The sequence below is a fragment of the Elephas maximus genome, chromosome 19 (assembly GCF_024166365.1).
Source record: "Elephas maximus indicus isolate mEleMax1 chromosome 19, mEleMax1 primary haplotype, whole genome shotgun sequence".
Lineage (NCBI taxonomy): Eukaryota > Metazoa > Chordata > Mammalia > Proboscidea > Elephantidae > Elephas > Elephas maximus.
This window is the reverse complement of record NC_064837.1, coordinates 8,109,036-8,126,845: the sequence shown is the minus strand read 5'-3', so window position 1 is coordinate 8,126,845 and position 17,810 is coordinate 8,109,036. Positions and strand designations below refer to the sequence as shown.

The 17,810-nt window shown below is 42.0% G+C and overlaps 1 protein-coding gene across 9 annotated transcripts in view; it reads left to right on the top strand.

Moving 5' to 3' along the window:
• DNAH9 (dynein axonemal heavy chain 9) overlaps nt 1-17,810 on the top strand; it is a 468,295-nt gene that overhangs the window by 381,265 nt on the left and 69,220 nt on the right. For all 9 annotated transcript variants that reach the window (XM_049859546.1, XM_049859547.1, XM_049859545.1 and 6 more), the window contains one exon: nt 14,688-14,815. In XM_049859546.1, coding sequence (XP_049715503.1) covers nt 14,688-14,815 — 128 coding nt within the window. The remainder of the gene's footprint in view (nt 1-14,687; nt 14,816-17,810) is intronic.

The window sequence follows — 17,810 nt, the reverse complement described above, 5'->3', positions numbered from 1 at the left end:
ATTTGTTCATTCTTCTGGCAGTCCATGGTGTATTCAGTATTCTTTGCCAGTACCAAAATTCAAAGGCATCAATTCTTCTTAAGTCTTCCTTATTCATTGTCCAGCTTTTGCGAGTATATGAAGGCAACTGAAAATACCATGGCTTAAGTCAGGCACACCTTAGTCCTCAAGGTGACTTCTTTGCTTTTTAACACTTTAAAGAGGCCTTTTGCAACAGATTTGCCAAATATAATACATCATTTGATTTCTTGACTGCAGCTTCCATGGATGTTGATTGTGGACCCAAGTAAATTGAAATCTTTGACAATTTCAGTCTTTTCTCCATTTATCATGATGTTGCTTATTGGTCCGGTTGTGAGGATTTTTGTTTTCTTTTTGTTGAGGTGCAATCCATACTGAAGGCTGTAGTCTTTGATCTTACCAATAAGTGCTTCAAGTCCTCTTCACCATCTGTAAGCAAGGTTGTGTCATCTGCATATCACAGGTCATTAATGAGTCTTCCTCCAATCTTGATGCCACATTCTTCATATAGTCCAGCATCTCAGATTATTTGCTCGCATACAGATTGAATAAGTATGGAGAAAGGATACGCACACCTTTCTTGATTTTAAAACACTCAGTAGCCCCTCGTTCTGGTCGAACAACTGCCTCTTGGTCCATGTTCAGATTCCTCGTGAGCACAATTAAGTGTTCTGGAATTTCCATTCTTCACGATGTTACCCATAATTTGTCATGGTCCACACAGTCAAATGCCTTTGCATGATGAATAAAACACAGATAAACATCTTTCTGGTATTCTCTGCTTTCAGCCAAGATCCACCTGACATCAGCAGTGATATCCATCATTCCACGTCCTCTTCTGAATCCAGCTTGAGTTTTTGGCAGTTCACTGTCAATGTACTGCTACCTTCATTTTTGAATTACCATCAGCAAAATTTTACTTGTGTGTGATATAAATGATATTGTTCAATAATTCTCACTTTGTGTTGGATCACCTTTCTTTGGAATGGGCACAAGTATGGATCTCTTTCAGTAGGTTGGCCAGGTAGCTGTCTTCCAAATTTCTTGGCTTAGATGAGTGAGCACTTCCAGCGTTGCATGTATGTGTTGAAACATCTCAGTTGGTATTTCATCACTCCCTGGAGCCTTGTTTTTTGCCAATCCCTTCAGTGCAGCTTGGACTTCTTCCTTCAATACCATCTGTTTTTGATCATATGCTACCTCCTGAAATGGTTGAGCATCCATCAATTCTTTTTCTGCAGTGACTCTGTGTATTCCTTCCATCTTCTTTTGATTCTTCCTGAGTTATTCAATATTTTGCCCATAGAATCTTTCAATTTACAAGTTGAGGCTTGAATTTTTTCTTGAGTTCTTTTAGCTTGAAAAATGCCAAACACGTTCTTCCCTTTTAGTTTTCTTTGTATGTGTCATTATAATACTTTGCCACCTCAATAGCCCTTTGAAATCTGCTGTTCAGCTCTTTTACTTTATCATTTCTTCCTTTCGCTTTAGCTACTTTACTTTCAGGAGCAAGTTTCAGAGTCTCTTCTGACATCCATTTTGGTCTTTTCTTTCTTCCCTATCTTTTTAATGACCTTTTGCTTTCTTTGTGTATGATGTCCTTGATGTCCTTCCACAACTCATCTGGCCTTTGGCCATTAGTGTTCGATGCCTTAAATCTGTTCTTGAGATAGTCTCTAAATTCATGTGGGATATACTCAAGATCATTCTTTGGCTCTGGTGGACTTGTTTTAATTTTCTTCAGCTTTAATTTGAACTTGCATGTGGTCAGTTGATGGTCTGTTCCACAGTCAACCCCCGGCCTGGTTCCGACTGATGATATTGAGCTTCTCCATTACCTTTTTCCACAGATGTAGTCATTTTAATTCCTGTGTATTCCATCCAGTGAAGTCCATGTGTGTAGTCATTAATGATGTTGAGAAGAGGTATTTGCAATGAAGAAGTCGTTGGTCTTGCAAAATTCTACCATGTGATCTCCTGCATCATTTCTATCACCAAGGCCATATTTTCCAGCTGCTTATCCTTCTTTTTTTCCAACTTTTCCATTCCAATCACCAGTAATTATTAATGCATCTTGACTGCATGTTTGGTCAATTTCAAACTGACTGTCGAAGTTGGTAAAAGTCTTCAATTTCTTCATCTTTGCCATTGGTGATTGGTGTGTAAATTCAAAACTTGTCTTCCTTGTAGCCATATAGATATTATCCTATCACTGACAGCATTGTACTTCAGGATAGACCTTGAAATTTTCTTTTTGACAATGAACACGATACCATTCCTCTCCAATTTTTCATTTGGCATAGTAGACAATATGATTGTCTGATTCAAAATGGCCGGTGCCAGTTCATTTCAGCTCACTAGAATATCCATCTTCAAGCTTTCCATTTCATTTTTGACAACTTCTAATTTTCCTAGATTCATACTTCGTACATTCCACATTCCAGTAACTAATGGATGTTTGCAGCTGTTTCTCCTCATTTTGAGTCATGCCACATCAGCAAATGAAGGTCCCAAAAGCTTTCCTCCATCTACATCATTAAGGTCAACTCTACTTTGAAGAGACAGCTCTTCCCCAGTCATATTTTGAGTGCCTTCCAACTGAGGGGCCCATCTTCCAGCACTGTATCAGACAATGTTTCACTGCTATTCATAAGGTTTTCGCTGGCCATTTTTTTTTTTCAGAATTAGATCTCCAAGTCCTTCTTCCCAGTCTGTCTTAATCTGGAAGTTCAGCTGAAACCTGTCCACCCTGGGTGACCCTGCTGCCATTTGAAATACCAGTGGCATAGCTTTCAGCATTACAGCAACATGCAAGCCACCACAGTACGACAATCTGACAGACGAGTGGTGGCTTACACAGTGAAGTAATTTTGCACTGTAATAAGATATTTTTATCAGTCTCATAGATTTACTGGAAATGTACTATCTTGGTATTTGGTAAGATGGCAGTAGGTACTTTAGATCTCAGATCAATAAATAGAAAGACTTATTTAACATAGAGAGAAGCACAGAGGTTCTTTATTGTGTTAAGATTAATTTTCCAATATCATATGAACTCATTTTGAAGTCTCTTTCTTGTCAGCAGTATAATCATTTTATTTCAAACTGAGACAGAATGTATTTCTCTTTTAAGGAAGGTGCTCACACACATACGTACATACATACATACATATATACATACACACACACACCCCAGAGCCCTGGTGGTACAGTGGTTAGGGGCTACAACCGCTAACCAAAAGGTCAGCAGTTCAAATCCACCAGCCGATCCTTGGAAATTCTATGGGGCAGTTCTACTCTGTCCTATAGGGTCCCTATGAGTTGGAATTGATTTGATGGCAATGGGTTTTTACACACACGTATACACACATATATATATACAGTTTGTTGCTGACTTACGATGTATTCAAGTTATGATGAACTGCACTTACAAACATCTGTTTTGTTTTACATCTTACTGTTAGTAATACGTACTACACACGGCGTTGCAGTACGTAATTTGCTGATGTTAGCATTCTCATATGTTCACTTGCAGATGTTCAATGTTATGATTTACTGTTCAAACCACTGCCGTATAGCAGGCTATGGCCTGGTCTACAAGGAAGTTAGTGTTGGTGTCAGGAGTCCTAACGGCTAGAAGTTTGGGCAATGTTCAACACTAATGACATATAACAATTGAACTGCGTACACACCTGACAACCGTTACAACTCCGACTTCATTTTTACAACATTGATGCCGACTTCATTGTAGACCAGGCCTACGGTGGGATCTTATTCAGAGTTTTGTACCAACAGAAGCCTCAGTTGTTAATTTGATGCCAAGTTGTCCAAGTTTCTCACACTGTAACACCTCCACGGCTTATATCCCCAATAATATGTCTAGCAAAAGAAGTCATGTAACTATAAATTCCAATCCAAAAAAGAAGGCGAGGAAGGCTCTAGACTTGGATATAAAGATGAAGATCGTTAAGGCCTATGATAATGGAAAGAAAGTTGGCGAAATAGCACATGAGGAAGGATTGTCTTGTTCAACCCTTTCCACAACAATTAAGGATTAAGAATAGGATTTCGGACGCAGTTAAAGAAATGATTGGCATAAAATCGACAATTTTAACAAAAAAGAGGCAAGGGCCAATCCACAAGATGAAGAAGCTGTCGATGATTTGGGTAGAAAATAAATCCAGAAGAGGATTCCTATGAGTTTACTGACAATTCAAATGAAAACATGCAACCTTTTTGAAACCCCAAAGGAACAGAAACAAGAGGACTGCCGTGAGTACTTTAATGCCACCAAGGGCTGGTTTCATCACTTGAAACACAGATTTGGCTAACATAACATGTGTATAACTGAAGAAGTAGGAAGCACTAATGTTGAAGCTGCCAAAAAATTCAAGGATGGGCTGGACAACACAATACAAGATGAAGGATATCTACCAGAGCAGATTATGTCATGTTTCCAATCCCCAAAGACAAATAAAGATCAGATTTATAAAGCTACTGATCATAAAAGGCAATAATAATGAAAACTAAAAAAATAAAAAAGGTATTCGACTGACATCAGAACTAACTTACGTCATAAGTTGAGAGCTACCTACACTCTCCAAATTGATCTACAGATTCAAGGCAATTCCTGTCAAAATCTGAGCTGCCCTGCAGAAATTGACAGGCTGATCCTAAAATATATAGATAAATGCAAAGATCTAAGAATAGCCAAAACAATCTTAAAAAAAGAACAAAGTTGGAGGATTCATGCTTCCCAGTTTCAAAACTTAATAGGACTGAGAATGCAGAAATAAATCCATCTGTCTATGGACAATTGATATTTGACAAAGGTTCCAAGACCAGTCAATGATGATGAACAGTCTTTTCAACAAAGAAGGCTGGGACAACTGGATATCCACATGCAAAAGAATGAAGTAGGTTGATCCCTTTCTTTACACCATAGACAAAAATTAACTCAAAATGATCATAGACCTAAATGTAATAGCTGAACAAAAAAACTCTTAGATGAAAAACTAGGAGTAAATTTGAAGTTAGACAATTGTTTCTTAGATACAACATCAAAGCACAAGTTACCAAAGGAAAACACAGATAATTGGACTTCAGCAAAATTAAAAACTTTTTTCCATTAAAGGACACCATCCAAAAAGTGAAAAGAAAACCTACACAATGGAACAAAACATTTGCAAATTATATATCTGATAAGGAACTTGTGTCCAGAACATACAAAGAACTCCAACAACTCAACAATAAAACCAAAAAACCAAATCCATTGCCTTCTAGTCCATTCTGACCCATAGCAACCCTATAGGACAGAGTAGAACTGCCCTGTAGGGTTTCCAAGAAGTGCCTGGTGGATTCGAAGAGCCGACCTTTTGGTTAGGAGCTGTAGCGCTTAACTACTATGCCACCAGGGTTCCCAACTCAACAATAGAAAAACAAATAATTAAAAAACAGGACAAGGAACTAATAGACGCTTCTCCAAAGATGTCCAAAATGGCTAACAAACACATGAAAATATGCCCAACATCATTAGGGAAATGCAAATCAAAACCAGAATAAGGTACCGCTTCATACTTTTCATTTTAAATTCTTTATTATTGATTTCTTTTAAATTATGTGTAGGTTTTGCTTGAATTTTTTAGGGGAATCCAAAATCATCAAAATTATGCATTCAGTTAGTGAACAAGATAATTCCTTCCCTTACACAAATCTCATCCGTTCTCCAAGGCCTATTTAGCTTCTTCTTGCCTACTCCAAAACACAGGGTATGTACTGCATATTACTTTCGATGCCTAGTTAGTAATGCATTGCTCATGAAGTTGTATTACCTGGTCTGGATTCTCACCTATAAAGACCTTGCTCTATGAAAACCCGTCAGTTGTTTATTTAACCATGCAAAATGTTGCAGTTTTGCTAGTTTTATAGTTTTGATTGGTCATTTATTTGCTCATTACATATAGAGAGAAAGGGAGAAAGAGAAAAAAGAGAGAAAGAGAAAGCCCATCACATAAGAAGCGCAGTGCTAGAAACCGGGGTACTCTAGTGAAAAAGACACCCTGTTCCCAAGGAAGAGGCATTCCCGAGGAGGACAGTACGTGCCCCACATTGATAACTCCAGTTCAGGCCTCTCGCCTGAGCTCCAGACTTACACGTTCAATTGCTTCACCAATTATCTCCTTTTTGTTTGTCTCACAAGCACCTCAAACTCAACATACCGCAAACTAGATTCATCTCCTTCCTCCTCAGACAAGCTTTCTTTACCTTCCATGAGCTGTGCCTAACTGTGGGTCCTTTTCATTCATTGTCTCAACGCTCAGCATTTCATTTCAAGCGAAACAGTTTTATCTTTCTTTCGCTCTGGAGTATTTCCTCGATTACTCCTGGTAAAAGCGACCAGCATCCTCTAAATTGGTCATGTTAAAAACCCAGAATCACTTTTGACACTTCCCTGATCCCTCACCCCCACATTCAGTCCTATTGATTCTACCTCCTAAATATGCTTCTTGTTGGTCTAATTGTCTCTAATTTCATTGTTGCCACCCCAGTCTGAGTCACCGCGATCTCTCACCTGGACTATCACCGTAGCCGCCTATCCTATCCCCACTCTTCTTCCGCTGAAGCCCTTTGCCTCTCTGCAGCCAGCGTCATCGTCTTAATCTCACATTCGATCACGTCATTCTTGCTTGAAACTTTAAGCTTCCCACTGCTCTTGCGGTGAAGTGAAATACCAGTCTCATCTATGTGGCCTCTGTGGCATGGCCTTTCTCCCTAGCCTTGAATCTTACCTTCCAGGATTCTCACTCCACCCAGCCACACAGCCCTTTTTAGGTTCTCAGTCACACCGTAACCCTTCCTGACTCAGAGCATTTTCACAAACAGTCCTTTTCATCTGAAATACTTCTTCCCAGCTCTTGGACAGCTAGTGCCTACTCATCCTGCAGGTATCAGCCTTCCCTGACCTGCTTCCCCCAAGCTCATCAGGTTCCTTGTTACACATTCTCATATTGCTGTCGTTGTTAGCTGTCATCCAGTCTGCCTCCGACTCATGGCAACCCCATGCACAGGGAACAAGGAGCTGCCTGGTCCTGCACCATCGCCATGATCAGCTGCGTGTTAAACCATTGTAACCCACAGGAGTTTCATTGGCTAATTCTCAGGAGTCGATTGCCAGGCCTTTCTTCCTACTCCGTCGTACTCTAGAAGTTCCACTGAGTCAGAGCAACACTCAAGCTTCCACTTATGGATAGGTGGTGGCTGCACATGAGGTGCATTGGCTGGGAACCAAACCAAGGTCTCCCACGTGGAAGATGAGAATTTTACCGCTGTTTTTACCACTACTGCCTCGTGTACATTCTCATAAAAACCAAACCCCTTGCCGTCTAGTCAGGTCCAACTCCTAGCGGCCCTGTGGGACAGCATAGAACTGCCCCATAGTGTTTCCAAGGCGGGGCTGCTGGATTAAAACTGCTGACCTCTCGGTTAGCAGCCGAGCTCTTAACCACTGTGCAACCGGGGCTTCTACATTCTCACAGCACCCTATGTATTTGCTCTGGAGCATTTAAGATAACTCTAATTAAATTAGTCTTGTATGATTTTCCTTGTTTGCTTCCTGCTCGTCACTAAGTCCTTGAGGCCAGGGACCATGTCTCTCCTGCTCCTCAGTCCTACCAGGGTCTGATAGCCAGCACAGCAAAGGTACTCAATAAGTATCTGCTGAATGAATTAGCAAATGAGTACCAAGAACTGTCGTCACAGCTAAGTTATCCCTGACTTTCACACTTACGGAGTTCTGTGCTCCTTCTGTTGCCTGGAGGCTTTGTTCCTTTCATATTAACACATCTACTTTCTCCATTTTTATTCAATATTCTCTTTTTGGGTCGCTTTTATACACCCCATCTGTGAGCAATTTCCTGCTGCTCTTTGCCAATTGACCTCCAGCTATTGCGTCTGGGAGTTTGAAGCTTTCTGTCTTCTCAGTCAAGCTGACCTCTCGTGGTTCATATTGGTTGTTTGTCTCTGAATATATTATCTCAGCCCTTTCACGGGCTTCATCTTAATGCATATTTCCTTTCCAGAGCCAACAGTGCTGCTCATCAGCTAGAGATTGCTTGAACACCTGTGCCTTTTTTCTTTCTTCCTCCCTCCTAGCCTTCTCGATGGTTTGATTTACTTTCTAGTTCCCCATTCAGAACATGTACTCTGGACTCGTTGTCTAGTCGATTCTGACTCATAGTAACCCTATAGAACAAAGTAGAACTGCTCCACAGGGTTTCTGAGGAGCGGCTGTTGGATTCGACCTTTTGGTTAGCAGCCAAGCTCTTAACCGGTGTACCACCAGGGCTCCATGTACTTTGGAGACACCCATCTTTCCCACATCTTGGATCTAATCAATTTGCCTGACAGGGTCCTATTATCAGTTTTGGAATCAACACGGCCAACTCAAATACTTTCTCCTAGCCCTGGGTTTTTACGGGACCTGCTATCTCTGTCTACCACCTACCTGTCTGTAAGTTTGTAGTACTGTGGTGGCTTGTGTGTTGTTATGACGAGGAAAGCAATGCCACTGGTATTTTAAATGGTGGACAGGTTTCAGCAGAGCTTCCAGACTAAGACAGACTCAGAAGAAAGGACCTACTTCTAAAAATTATATCATGAGCACCTTGTGGATCACATCAGAATATTGCCTAATATAGTGCTAGAAGATAACCCCCTAGGTTGAAAGGCTACACGTGACCACAATAGACTCAACCATGGCAACAATCATGGAGATGGCATAGGACTGAGCAACATTTTGTCCAGTTATGCATAAGGTCGCCATGAGTCAGAGCTGACTTTCCAGCAACTAACAACTGTCTCTGTGCTTAGGCATAGTCTGTGTATCACTATTTTCTTCCACTTAGTCTCTAAAAAGCTTGGTGACCTTTACCTACTTTGGGGATTTGATTTATGTTCTTAACTCCTTCGTTTTTCTCTATCCCTTTGTTTCATCACGGTGGTTCTTAATATTGGGTAGACTTTTGAAAGCCTGAGAGCCAGATTACAGATTTGTGTCCTCGTCCTCACTCCACCCCCAGAAGATGCATACACCTGCAACCAAACAAAATTCTGTATATGATTTGGGGCTCTCTCTAATCTCCAGCAGAGTCCCTGGGTGGTGCAAATGATTAATGCACTGGGCTACTAACTGAAAGACTGGAAGTTCAAACCCACCCAGAGGCATCTCAGAAGAAACATCTGGCCATCTACTTCTGAAAAATCAGCAATTGAAAATCCTGTGGAGCACAGTTCTCCTCTGACACAGGTGGGCCGCCATGAGTCAGGATTGACTCAATGGCTGCTGGTTTGTCTAAGCTCCTGCAGCTCACCCATTGACCCTGGATTAGGATTCCATGCGTTTCCAGTAGTTCTGTGCCACTCAGTCTCCTCTGGGTTTTTCCTCCTCAACAACTGTAAGAAGGAGGAAAAGGAATAGGGAAGGAGGAGGAAATCTCCTTATAATCTATCTGCTTTTTCTTGGTGTCTGTTTTATCATGAAACCTACCACCGTCCATCCTCACTACTCTCCTTCTTGCCCTTTCTAATTAATCCTTTAACAGTGCTTTAATTTTATCTTCTTTCTCTCTGTTTCTTATCACCTTCTTCCAGAATAAGCCAACTTTCTTGTTTGCACCTTTATTTTTGCTTTCGTTTCATCTACTTCTCCCTTGTTTTCAATCACCCCTGATACCCACATCCCAAGGATATTGTGAGAACAAAAATGAAATCTCAGATGTGAAAATGCTTTGAAAAGCTGAGTACAGTAGCATTGTGCAGCACTGTTATGGACATGCTGTTTTGTCGGCTCTTTGAGGCAGTTCAGTGTGTTCTTTTCCTTCGCATCCTTTTCTCATAGCCTTTCAAAGCATATCGCTCTCCCGGTAGAGGACCTCCCCTCCCTGCCCTTACACCAGCGTCTTCTCTGGCCTTTCTCTCGCTGGACACTAGCATCATCCTGCTTGGTCGTCCTTTTTCTGGCTTCAACAAAAGGAGTTCTGTTTTTTCCATTTTGTGATCAGAAAGAGGCTGCATCTCCCACCTCTACCTTCCACTGCCTACTTGTTCTCCTTCCAGTGTTTCAGTCAGAATGATGAGCTCACTTAGATTTTTGTAGACCTGCTTCCAGATGTGTTCAGACTACCGATTTTCCATCTAGTGTCTTTACAGCCAGATAATCAATATTTTGCTTCATGTCTCTTTTTCATTGATCCTCAACCCATCCATCCTCTTCTTTTTTTCTTTTAAGAGGCAGTTGAATGTTGGTTAGGCTGGGAGAAGGTACAGTTTTAGAAAATGGCTACAAAAATTGATGGAGTATTGTTTTGTTTTGTTTTTGTGATGAGAAAGACTCATTTGCTCATGTGCTAGGAAACAGGAGAATGAACAGAGAGGTAAAGTTTAGAGAAACAAGAAGATGTGGGATTGAGGGAACAGATGGAGTGACAGGCAGAGGGAGATACTTCCTCCTTTAAGAAGGGGATGTCAGGGATGGGAGGTGACAGAGATGGGCAGAGATGCCAGTAAGATGGCAGTAAATTAAGGGAGTTTTTACCTGATGGCATATGCTTTCTCAGGGAACAGGGGTGTTATGGATTGACTTGTGTCCCCCAAAAAATATGTGTTGTAAATCCTAACCCCTATACCTGTGGTGGAGCCCTGGTGGCTCAGTGGTTAAGCGTTCAGTTGCTAACCAAAAGGTCAGCAGTTCGAATCAACCAACTGCTCCTTGGAAACCCTATGAGGCAGCTCTATTCTGTCCTATAGTGTTCCTATGAGTCAGAATCAACTGGATGACAATGGATTTGGTTTTTTTGTTGTGACTGTGGTTATAATCCCATTTGTGAATGTGTTTTCTTTGTTATGCTAATGAGACAGCTTTAGTGTAGAGTGTGTCTTCAGTCAGTCTCTCTTGAGATATAAAGGGAGAGAAAAGAAGCACAGTTGGGACATGAAGATCACCAAGGAATAAAGGAACAAGGACTTCGGTTCAGAGCCAACAGAGAGAGAAAGCCTTCCTCTAGGTCACTATGAGTTAGAGCTGACTCAATGGCAACGGTTTTGGTTTTGGTTGGTTTAGAGCAGGCCACTCTGAATAGGACTTCTAGCCTCTGACTGTAAGAAAATAAATTTCTGTTCATTAATCCACCCACTTGTAGTATTTCTCTTGAAGCAGCACTAGATAACTAAGACAAGGAGAGTGAAGTAAACTGCTGAGAGTGATGAGAGTGGGGTCTATCAGGGCCTTCAAGAAAGAGAAAATTGGGAAACAGCTGCCTTTCAGGACATGTGGGGAGATTACCCAACAACATTAAGGTTGAGAATCATGGAATTTGGCTGCAATTCACAAATTTATCATTTTTCTCTTTTATTAATGCTTGTGTTAATCCACGGTTGAGGTTTCACAAAAGTAGGGCGATGCAGACTTAGAACAGGGCAATGAAGTTGAGCATTTTGCAAGATCATGATTCTAATTATGGATTATTGGGTCCATATCAAATAAGAGAGAGGGAAGGGCAAAGATTAGAAAAAATAGAGGAGCCGTGGGATTGGACCTTTCACTGAAGTAGAATAATAGATGAGGAGGGAGTAAGATAGTGAAAAATTTGGGAGGGTAGAAAAGATATTCATGAGTGGGTACTAAAGAATGTTTCAGACATGAGGAAGTTCTCAGCGATGATAAATTCGTGGGTGCAGCCATACGGAGTGGGTAGCAGAAATAGAACGGAGTTAAGATCTTTGAAGAGGAGAGAGATGAGGAAGTAGAGACTGGGTGTTGGCCGAGTCATCCCTAATGACATTAAAGTTTACCAGGATGGTGGTGAAACTGAAAGTACAGAAGACGTTGACCCAAGTGCCAAAGCTCTTAGTAAAAGTGAGTCTTACTAGGAAGCTAGTAGAACACAGAACAAAAAAATAATAGGTAATCTAGCCAGATGGCGTGTGCTTTAAAAGAATTTTTATATGAGCATGGGGAAGAAACAGCCTACAAGTCTATGGGTGATGCATACGGTTAAGCACTCAGCTGCTAACTGAAAGGTGGGAGTCTCGAGCCCATCCAGAGGCATCTCAGAAGAAAGCTCCGGTGGTCTACTTGTGAAAAAGCAGCCACTGAAAACCCTATGGAGCACAGTTCTACTGTGACATATCATGGGCTCGCTATGAGTTGGAACCAAATGAATGGCAACTAGATGTCCTTTAGCTAAAGAAAGCTGGAAAACTGTTTACCTACCTCACAGCCCCTTGCTATGGGAACTAGGGAGAGAGCCACAGATGTTGCAAGGTCCTTGAGAGATTGGAAGTAGAGGAAGCATACTGTGAAGAGGTAAAAGGGGTTTACAGTGGGGAATGGTTCCTGGGACATCACTATATGGAGGGTTGGAAGGAAGGTCTGATGGGGTCAGACAGGAAAAGATGAGTTGCAGGTGATGAAGCTGGGGACGAGGGAGGCCATAGCACAAAATAGTGTGAAGGTGAAAACCCAAGATAATATAAACAGCTAGAGGAGCTTAGTGATGACCCAGATGGCCTCGAAGTTGCAAATGAAAGGGCTCTGCAGAGTTGCCTCTGTGCAGCCTGAGGTTCATATGAGATGCAGACAGTCATCTTCGGCTGGATTCAGTCAGTGCTAATAATGTCAACCCCCTACCTCCCCTCTCAATATCTCCAAGATCCATTTCTTTCTCCTCAGTCCCACAGTCATCCCTCAAGCCTAGACCAATGCAGACTGATCTGAACCAGTGCTAAGCTTTTCCACCTACTGCCCTCCAGTCTGTAGTTTTCAAACTAATCTTTATTAAGCATTCTTTCCCCCATAGCCTTCTCTTGCTAATAAAAAAAAAAGAAATAGGCTATTGTGTGGGTAGGAATGTCACAAAGTCCATGTAATAATCCCGGAATCTTTTATCCTGGTATTTTCTCTGGAATAAGTTGTTTATCTCCCTGGCTCTAAAACTGACATCAGATTTATCACCAGCTAGGATTTATAGAGTTTAATAAAGTCATTTCTTGGGTTCATCTCAGTTGAATCTATAATAACTATTTTTTGTTACAAAAAGTCATCATCTTGCTTTGTCTCACACAGTTGAAAGAGAGTCTGTATATTATTTTAGTATTTAAAAGAAATATCCAATATTAAGAGTCTTTCCAGAAGTTCTTGCACAAGTATCAAATTGCATCTTCAATCTTAGTTCCTCTGAAACTAATTTTATTTACTTATTTTTACTCGTATTTCTGTTTTTAATTTCTCTTCTTTTCTCTTGTGTACTTCACCTTCCTAGCAAAATTGCCTGATGATTCCTTCGTGGTATTATGCATTTCTATGATCCTTTGATCTAAAGAATATTATATAATTTCTCTAAACTTTATTGGTTTGGGCTCATAGCTTGTGTCCAAGCAGAATTAGTCCTCAATACTAAGGTCATTTCTTTGTGTTAAGTTTTCCTTGGGCTTGGAGAACAAGTGATGAACATTGGTCTTGTCTTGGTGATAGGGTTGTGATATTTGTGTTTGTGTGGCCATCCCCTTGCTCTAGTCCCAGCACCAACAACCCTTGTGGAGATAATATCCAACAAAAGTCACACCTATAAAACCAAGCCCATTCTTATCTTTCCCCTTGCCTTTCTTCCCTCTAATTCATGCAAAATGATGAGAGAAAATGTTTCTATATGTTGGGAATAATGAATAATGGGGGAAGGGAGTACTATGATATAAAGTACAAGAGACCAGAACCACCTGAATCCTTCCATACTAGTTACAGCTCCCAGTAAAGTTCCAGGGAAGATATAATAGATGGTAGGTAGGTAGGTAGATAGACAGACAGACAGCTGCCATCGAGTCAACTTCAACTCATGATGACCTTACATACAACAGAAGGCAGCATTGCCTGGTCCAGCGTCATCCTCACAATCACTGACATGTTCAAGTCAGGTACAGGTATGTAGATAGGGACGGAAATATTCAGACAGAGCAAGCCAGAAGGGACAACTCCTGGACCCTTGCTGCCCCTGGGCCCTTTCACACATCATCGCTCTCTAGGATGGTGCCTAATGCCTGCTCTTCAAATGTGGCCCAGACAATAGAAAATGATACTGGTGAGGAAAGAGCTTCTTGGATCAGGTAGACACATGAGACTATGTGGGCAGCTCCTGACAGGAAGGAAGATGAGAGGGCAGAGGAGGTCAGAAGCTGGCCGAATGGACACGAAAATAGACAGTGGAGAGGAGTGTGCTGTCTCATTAGGGGGAAAGCAACTAGGAGTATATAACAAAGTATATATAAATTTTTGTGTGAGAAACTGATTTGATTTGTAAACTTTCACTTAAAGGACAATAAAAATTAAAAAAAAAATGTGGCCCAGGCGGAAAAGCACCCATGCTCCTCTTCATTCTTGGAGATTACCTGAGGGAGGTGGAAGGATTTGGGTCCAGACTTCTTTCTTTATTTGAGAATCAAAAGCTGGAGTACGTATCCCTCTGTGAAGGAAAAGGGTCAGCATATAAGCCTCTGAGTAGAGGTTCAGACATGTCTGTGTTTGAGGGGTGATACGGAGGTATGCATTCCCTTATGAACATTGAACAACACAGGTCATGGTACACAAGAAGTTACGACAAGCTCCATACTCCTTTCAGGAAAAAAACTCGGATATACCTTCAACAATTGGAATTTCCACAACGTGTCCTTGGGGCAAGGACAGGAGGTGGTGGCTGAGGCTGCACTGGACCTAGCTGCCAAGAAAGGTCACTGGGTTATTCTGCAGGTACGTCCCCTCTGCCTTGATCTGGGCCATTCTCGACTCCATGCATGTTTGGGCCTCATCCCATAATCTGTGGCCTTCTCTGTCCACTCAGCTCCCCTCATCTGCTTTTCCTTTCATGCTCTTGGCCCCTTCACTTCCTAATCTTCTCTTTCTAATTCTCCTCACCCACACACACACAAACACACACACACACACTAACAACTCTTCTTCTTCCCCTCACCTGCCCAACCCCTGTGTCTAGTTTAAATAGGTCTGCTTACAAAAGGAGACAGATTTCAACTTTGATAACGTGTTCAGGAAGTTGGCATCCAGCTGAAGACCATGACAGCTGTATTCTTTCAATTGCTTAACTCTTCTGTACATTTCATAGAGTCGCTGTGAGTCGGAATCGACTCAATGGCAATGGGTTTGGTTTTTTTTTTTTTTGTGCCTTTCTGATATGTTCCCTGTTACATTTTTCATTACATATATGAATAGAATGTGGGAGCAACCATAGCTCCTTCACTGAGAGCTCATATGGGTGTTTAGAAATCTGGAACACCTGCTGGTGGTTATTTCACCGCATGTTTACAAGAGAAAAGAAAAAGCTTATCCTTCTTCTATCCTGGCCTGTCGCTTAATCCTTTTGTGTGCAGCTTCTATGGACACGTCCATCGCTATGCTGAAATGATTATATGACTATGTCCTTCACTAAATTTCCTTAGAGAAAGAGATGTTCCTTATTTACCTCTTAGCACCCAGCACACTGCCTTGTACATAATAGACACTCAACAAATGCCTGTCAGACGAAAGAATCAATGAAGAAATGAACAAAAGAATAAATGGAAAAGCCAGTCGTTCCTACCCTTTCCGGGCTTTCATTATACAGAATGTTTTCTACCTCCCAGTTACTACCGCACCGTATCTTGCTGTTGGGTCTTCATCCTTAATTATCCCATTATTTATTCAGAGACTAGCAGCTGTGAGATCTGCCATTCCCTGGGGCTCCTTTTCTAGAAACAGTGAGAATCTTAGGAGAAAATACGGTGACAGCTCGGGTTCCTGCTTCCTCCCAAGTGGGTCAGCACAGGAATGGAAGAACGTGGCCTTCCCATCCTTCTCAGGCTCTTTTGTCTAGGGGACCAGCCCCCTGGGCACAACTGCCTTGGGGAACCCAGCCAGTGCAGCCAGGAGGTCAGTCTTTCAGGAGACTGTGATTTTGCCTCCCAAGTCCGCTCAGACAGTAAGCACAGAGTGCCCCCTGCCCCAAGTACCTATCAGCTCTCCAGGAACCCCACATCTTATGCTGATGGGGTTTCTGAGATTTCTCAAAGATATCACTCAGAACTCCATTTCCAAGGAAAATCATTCCTCCCATAAACAGCAAATAAGCTGGATGTCTGATTTCCCTCCTGAAGGAAGGATCTGAGTGTTGAATAGATGTCATCTGTATATGGTCACTATGAGTTGGAATAGACTTGATGGCAACGGGTTTGGTTTTCTTTTTTTGGTGCAAACTGTAAAGTACTACGCAAAACAAGGGCTCCCTGCTGGTGTGTTTTCTCTCTCCAGAACTTTCAGACACCTTGATTTTAAAAATTCCCTGGGGTACCGAACTAAGTGAGCCCGAAATCCTTCCGTCTCTGCTTCCCGGCCTACAAATCCAAAGAGATTCTCTGAAAAAAAAACAGTTAACAAGTTCCCCTTTCAAAACTTGGAAAGCACTGCATGCAATACCCCTTTCAAGAAGAGTTTCAATTATATCAATAGGTTAATGGCTCTGAGAATCCTATGGTATAGAAACCTTGTTCAGTCCAGTGTTTCCCAAGTTGAGTTTGAACACAGGCCCTGTCTATGGAGCTAATATCTCTAACATCCCTTGGCACACACTTTGGGAAATGCTGCTTGAAGACCCTAGCTACAGCAGCTGGGGGTTCCCCCCCGCTCCCTGGGAGGGCCGGCTTCTCTAGAGGACCCTGGGTGCGAGATCAAGGCTCAGACTCTCCCTTCTCACTTCCTGGCAATAGCAGCTATCGGGTGAGTTTCCCGGGCCTGCTATGTCCAGGCCCATAGATCCAGTGGCATAGCCTCAGGGATCCCTGAATGCTGGGTTCTGTCCCAGAGAAACGAGCTCCCCCACCCAGCCCTGTCCCCAGCAGCGAAGTCGAAATTCTTAAAATAAGTAGTTGAGTTACTCATTTTTAGGTCACGGGACTGCCCACCTAACAGGAATACTGGCTGTCTAGGCAGCCCACAAATCTCTCCACACCAACAGAATGACTATCCGTGAATTCTTATTTAACAAATTTCCATTTCAACAACCACTAACTCCTATATAGCATTTTACAGTGCACAAACCCGTTGCCGTTGAAGCAATTTCAACTCATAGAGACTCTAAAGGACAGAGTAGAACTGCGCTATAGGGTTTCCAAGGAACACCTGGTGGATTTGAACTGCTGACGTTTTGGTTAGCAGCCGAGCTCTCAACCACTGCCCCACCAGGGTTCTCTTTCAAATCCATTACCTTTGGTTATTGCAACAACTCTGCGAAATAAGCACGGCAGATATTATTATTTATCTGTAGAAGAGAAAACAGCACTCAGAGACCCACTGACTATGGCCCATGTACTGGGCTCAGCGCTGCTCTGTGTGTCAAGGCTCTGCGAACTGTCGTCCTCAAATATTTACTGAGGAGCTTTTATCTACTCATCATAATGAAAGATATTTCAGTGGCTATCCTTATTAAAGTGAAAGGTACGTCCTGCAAAGACGTGTTAAGAAATTAACGTAGGTTTAGGTAGACAGATGGACGGATGGGAATCAGCCCTGGGGGAGGAGAGACTCAAACACCAGACAGAGCAGCTTGGGCTTAGAGAAGGGAGCCCTGGTCGGATTTTGAGCAGCAATAGCTTCGTGTGCGCTGGGGAAATAAGTTTGGCAACAGTTAGCAGAATGGTTTGGAGACGGGGAGACACAAGTCAGGGAAAGTAGCTAGAAAGAGTTTAAATCAGTGCTT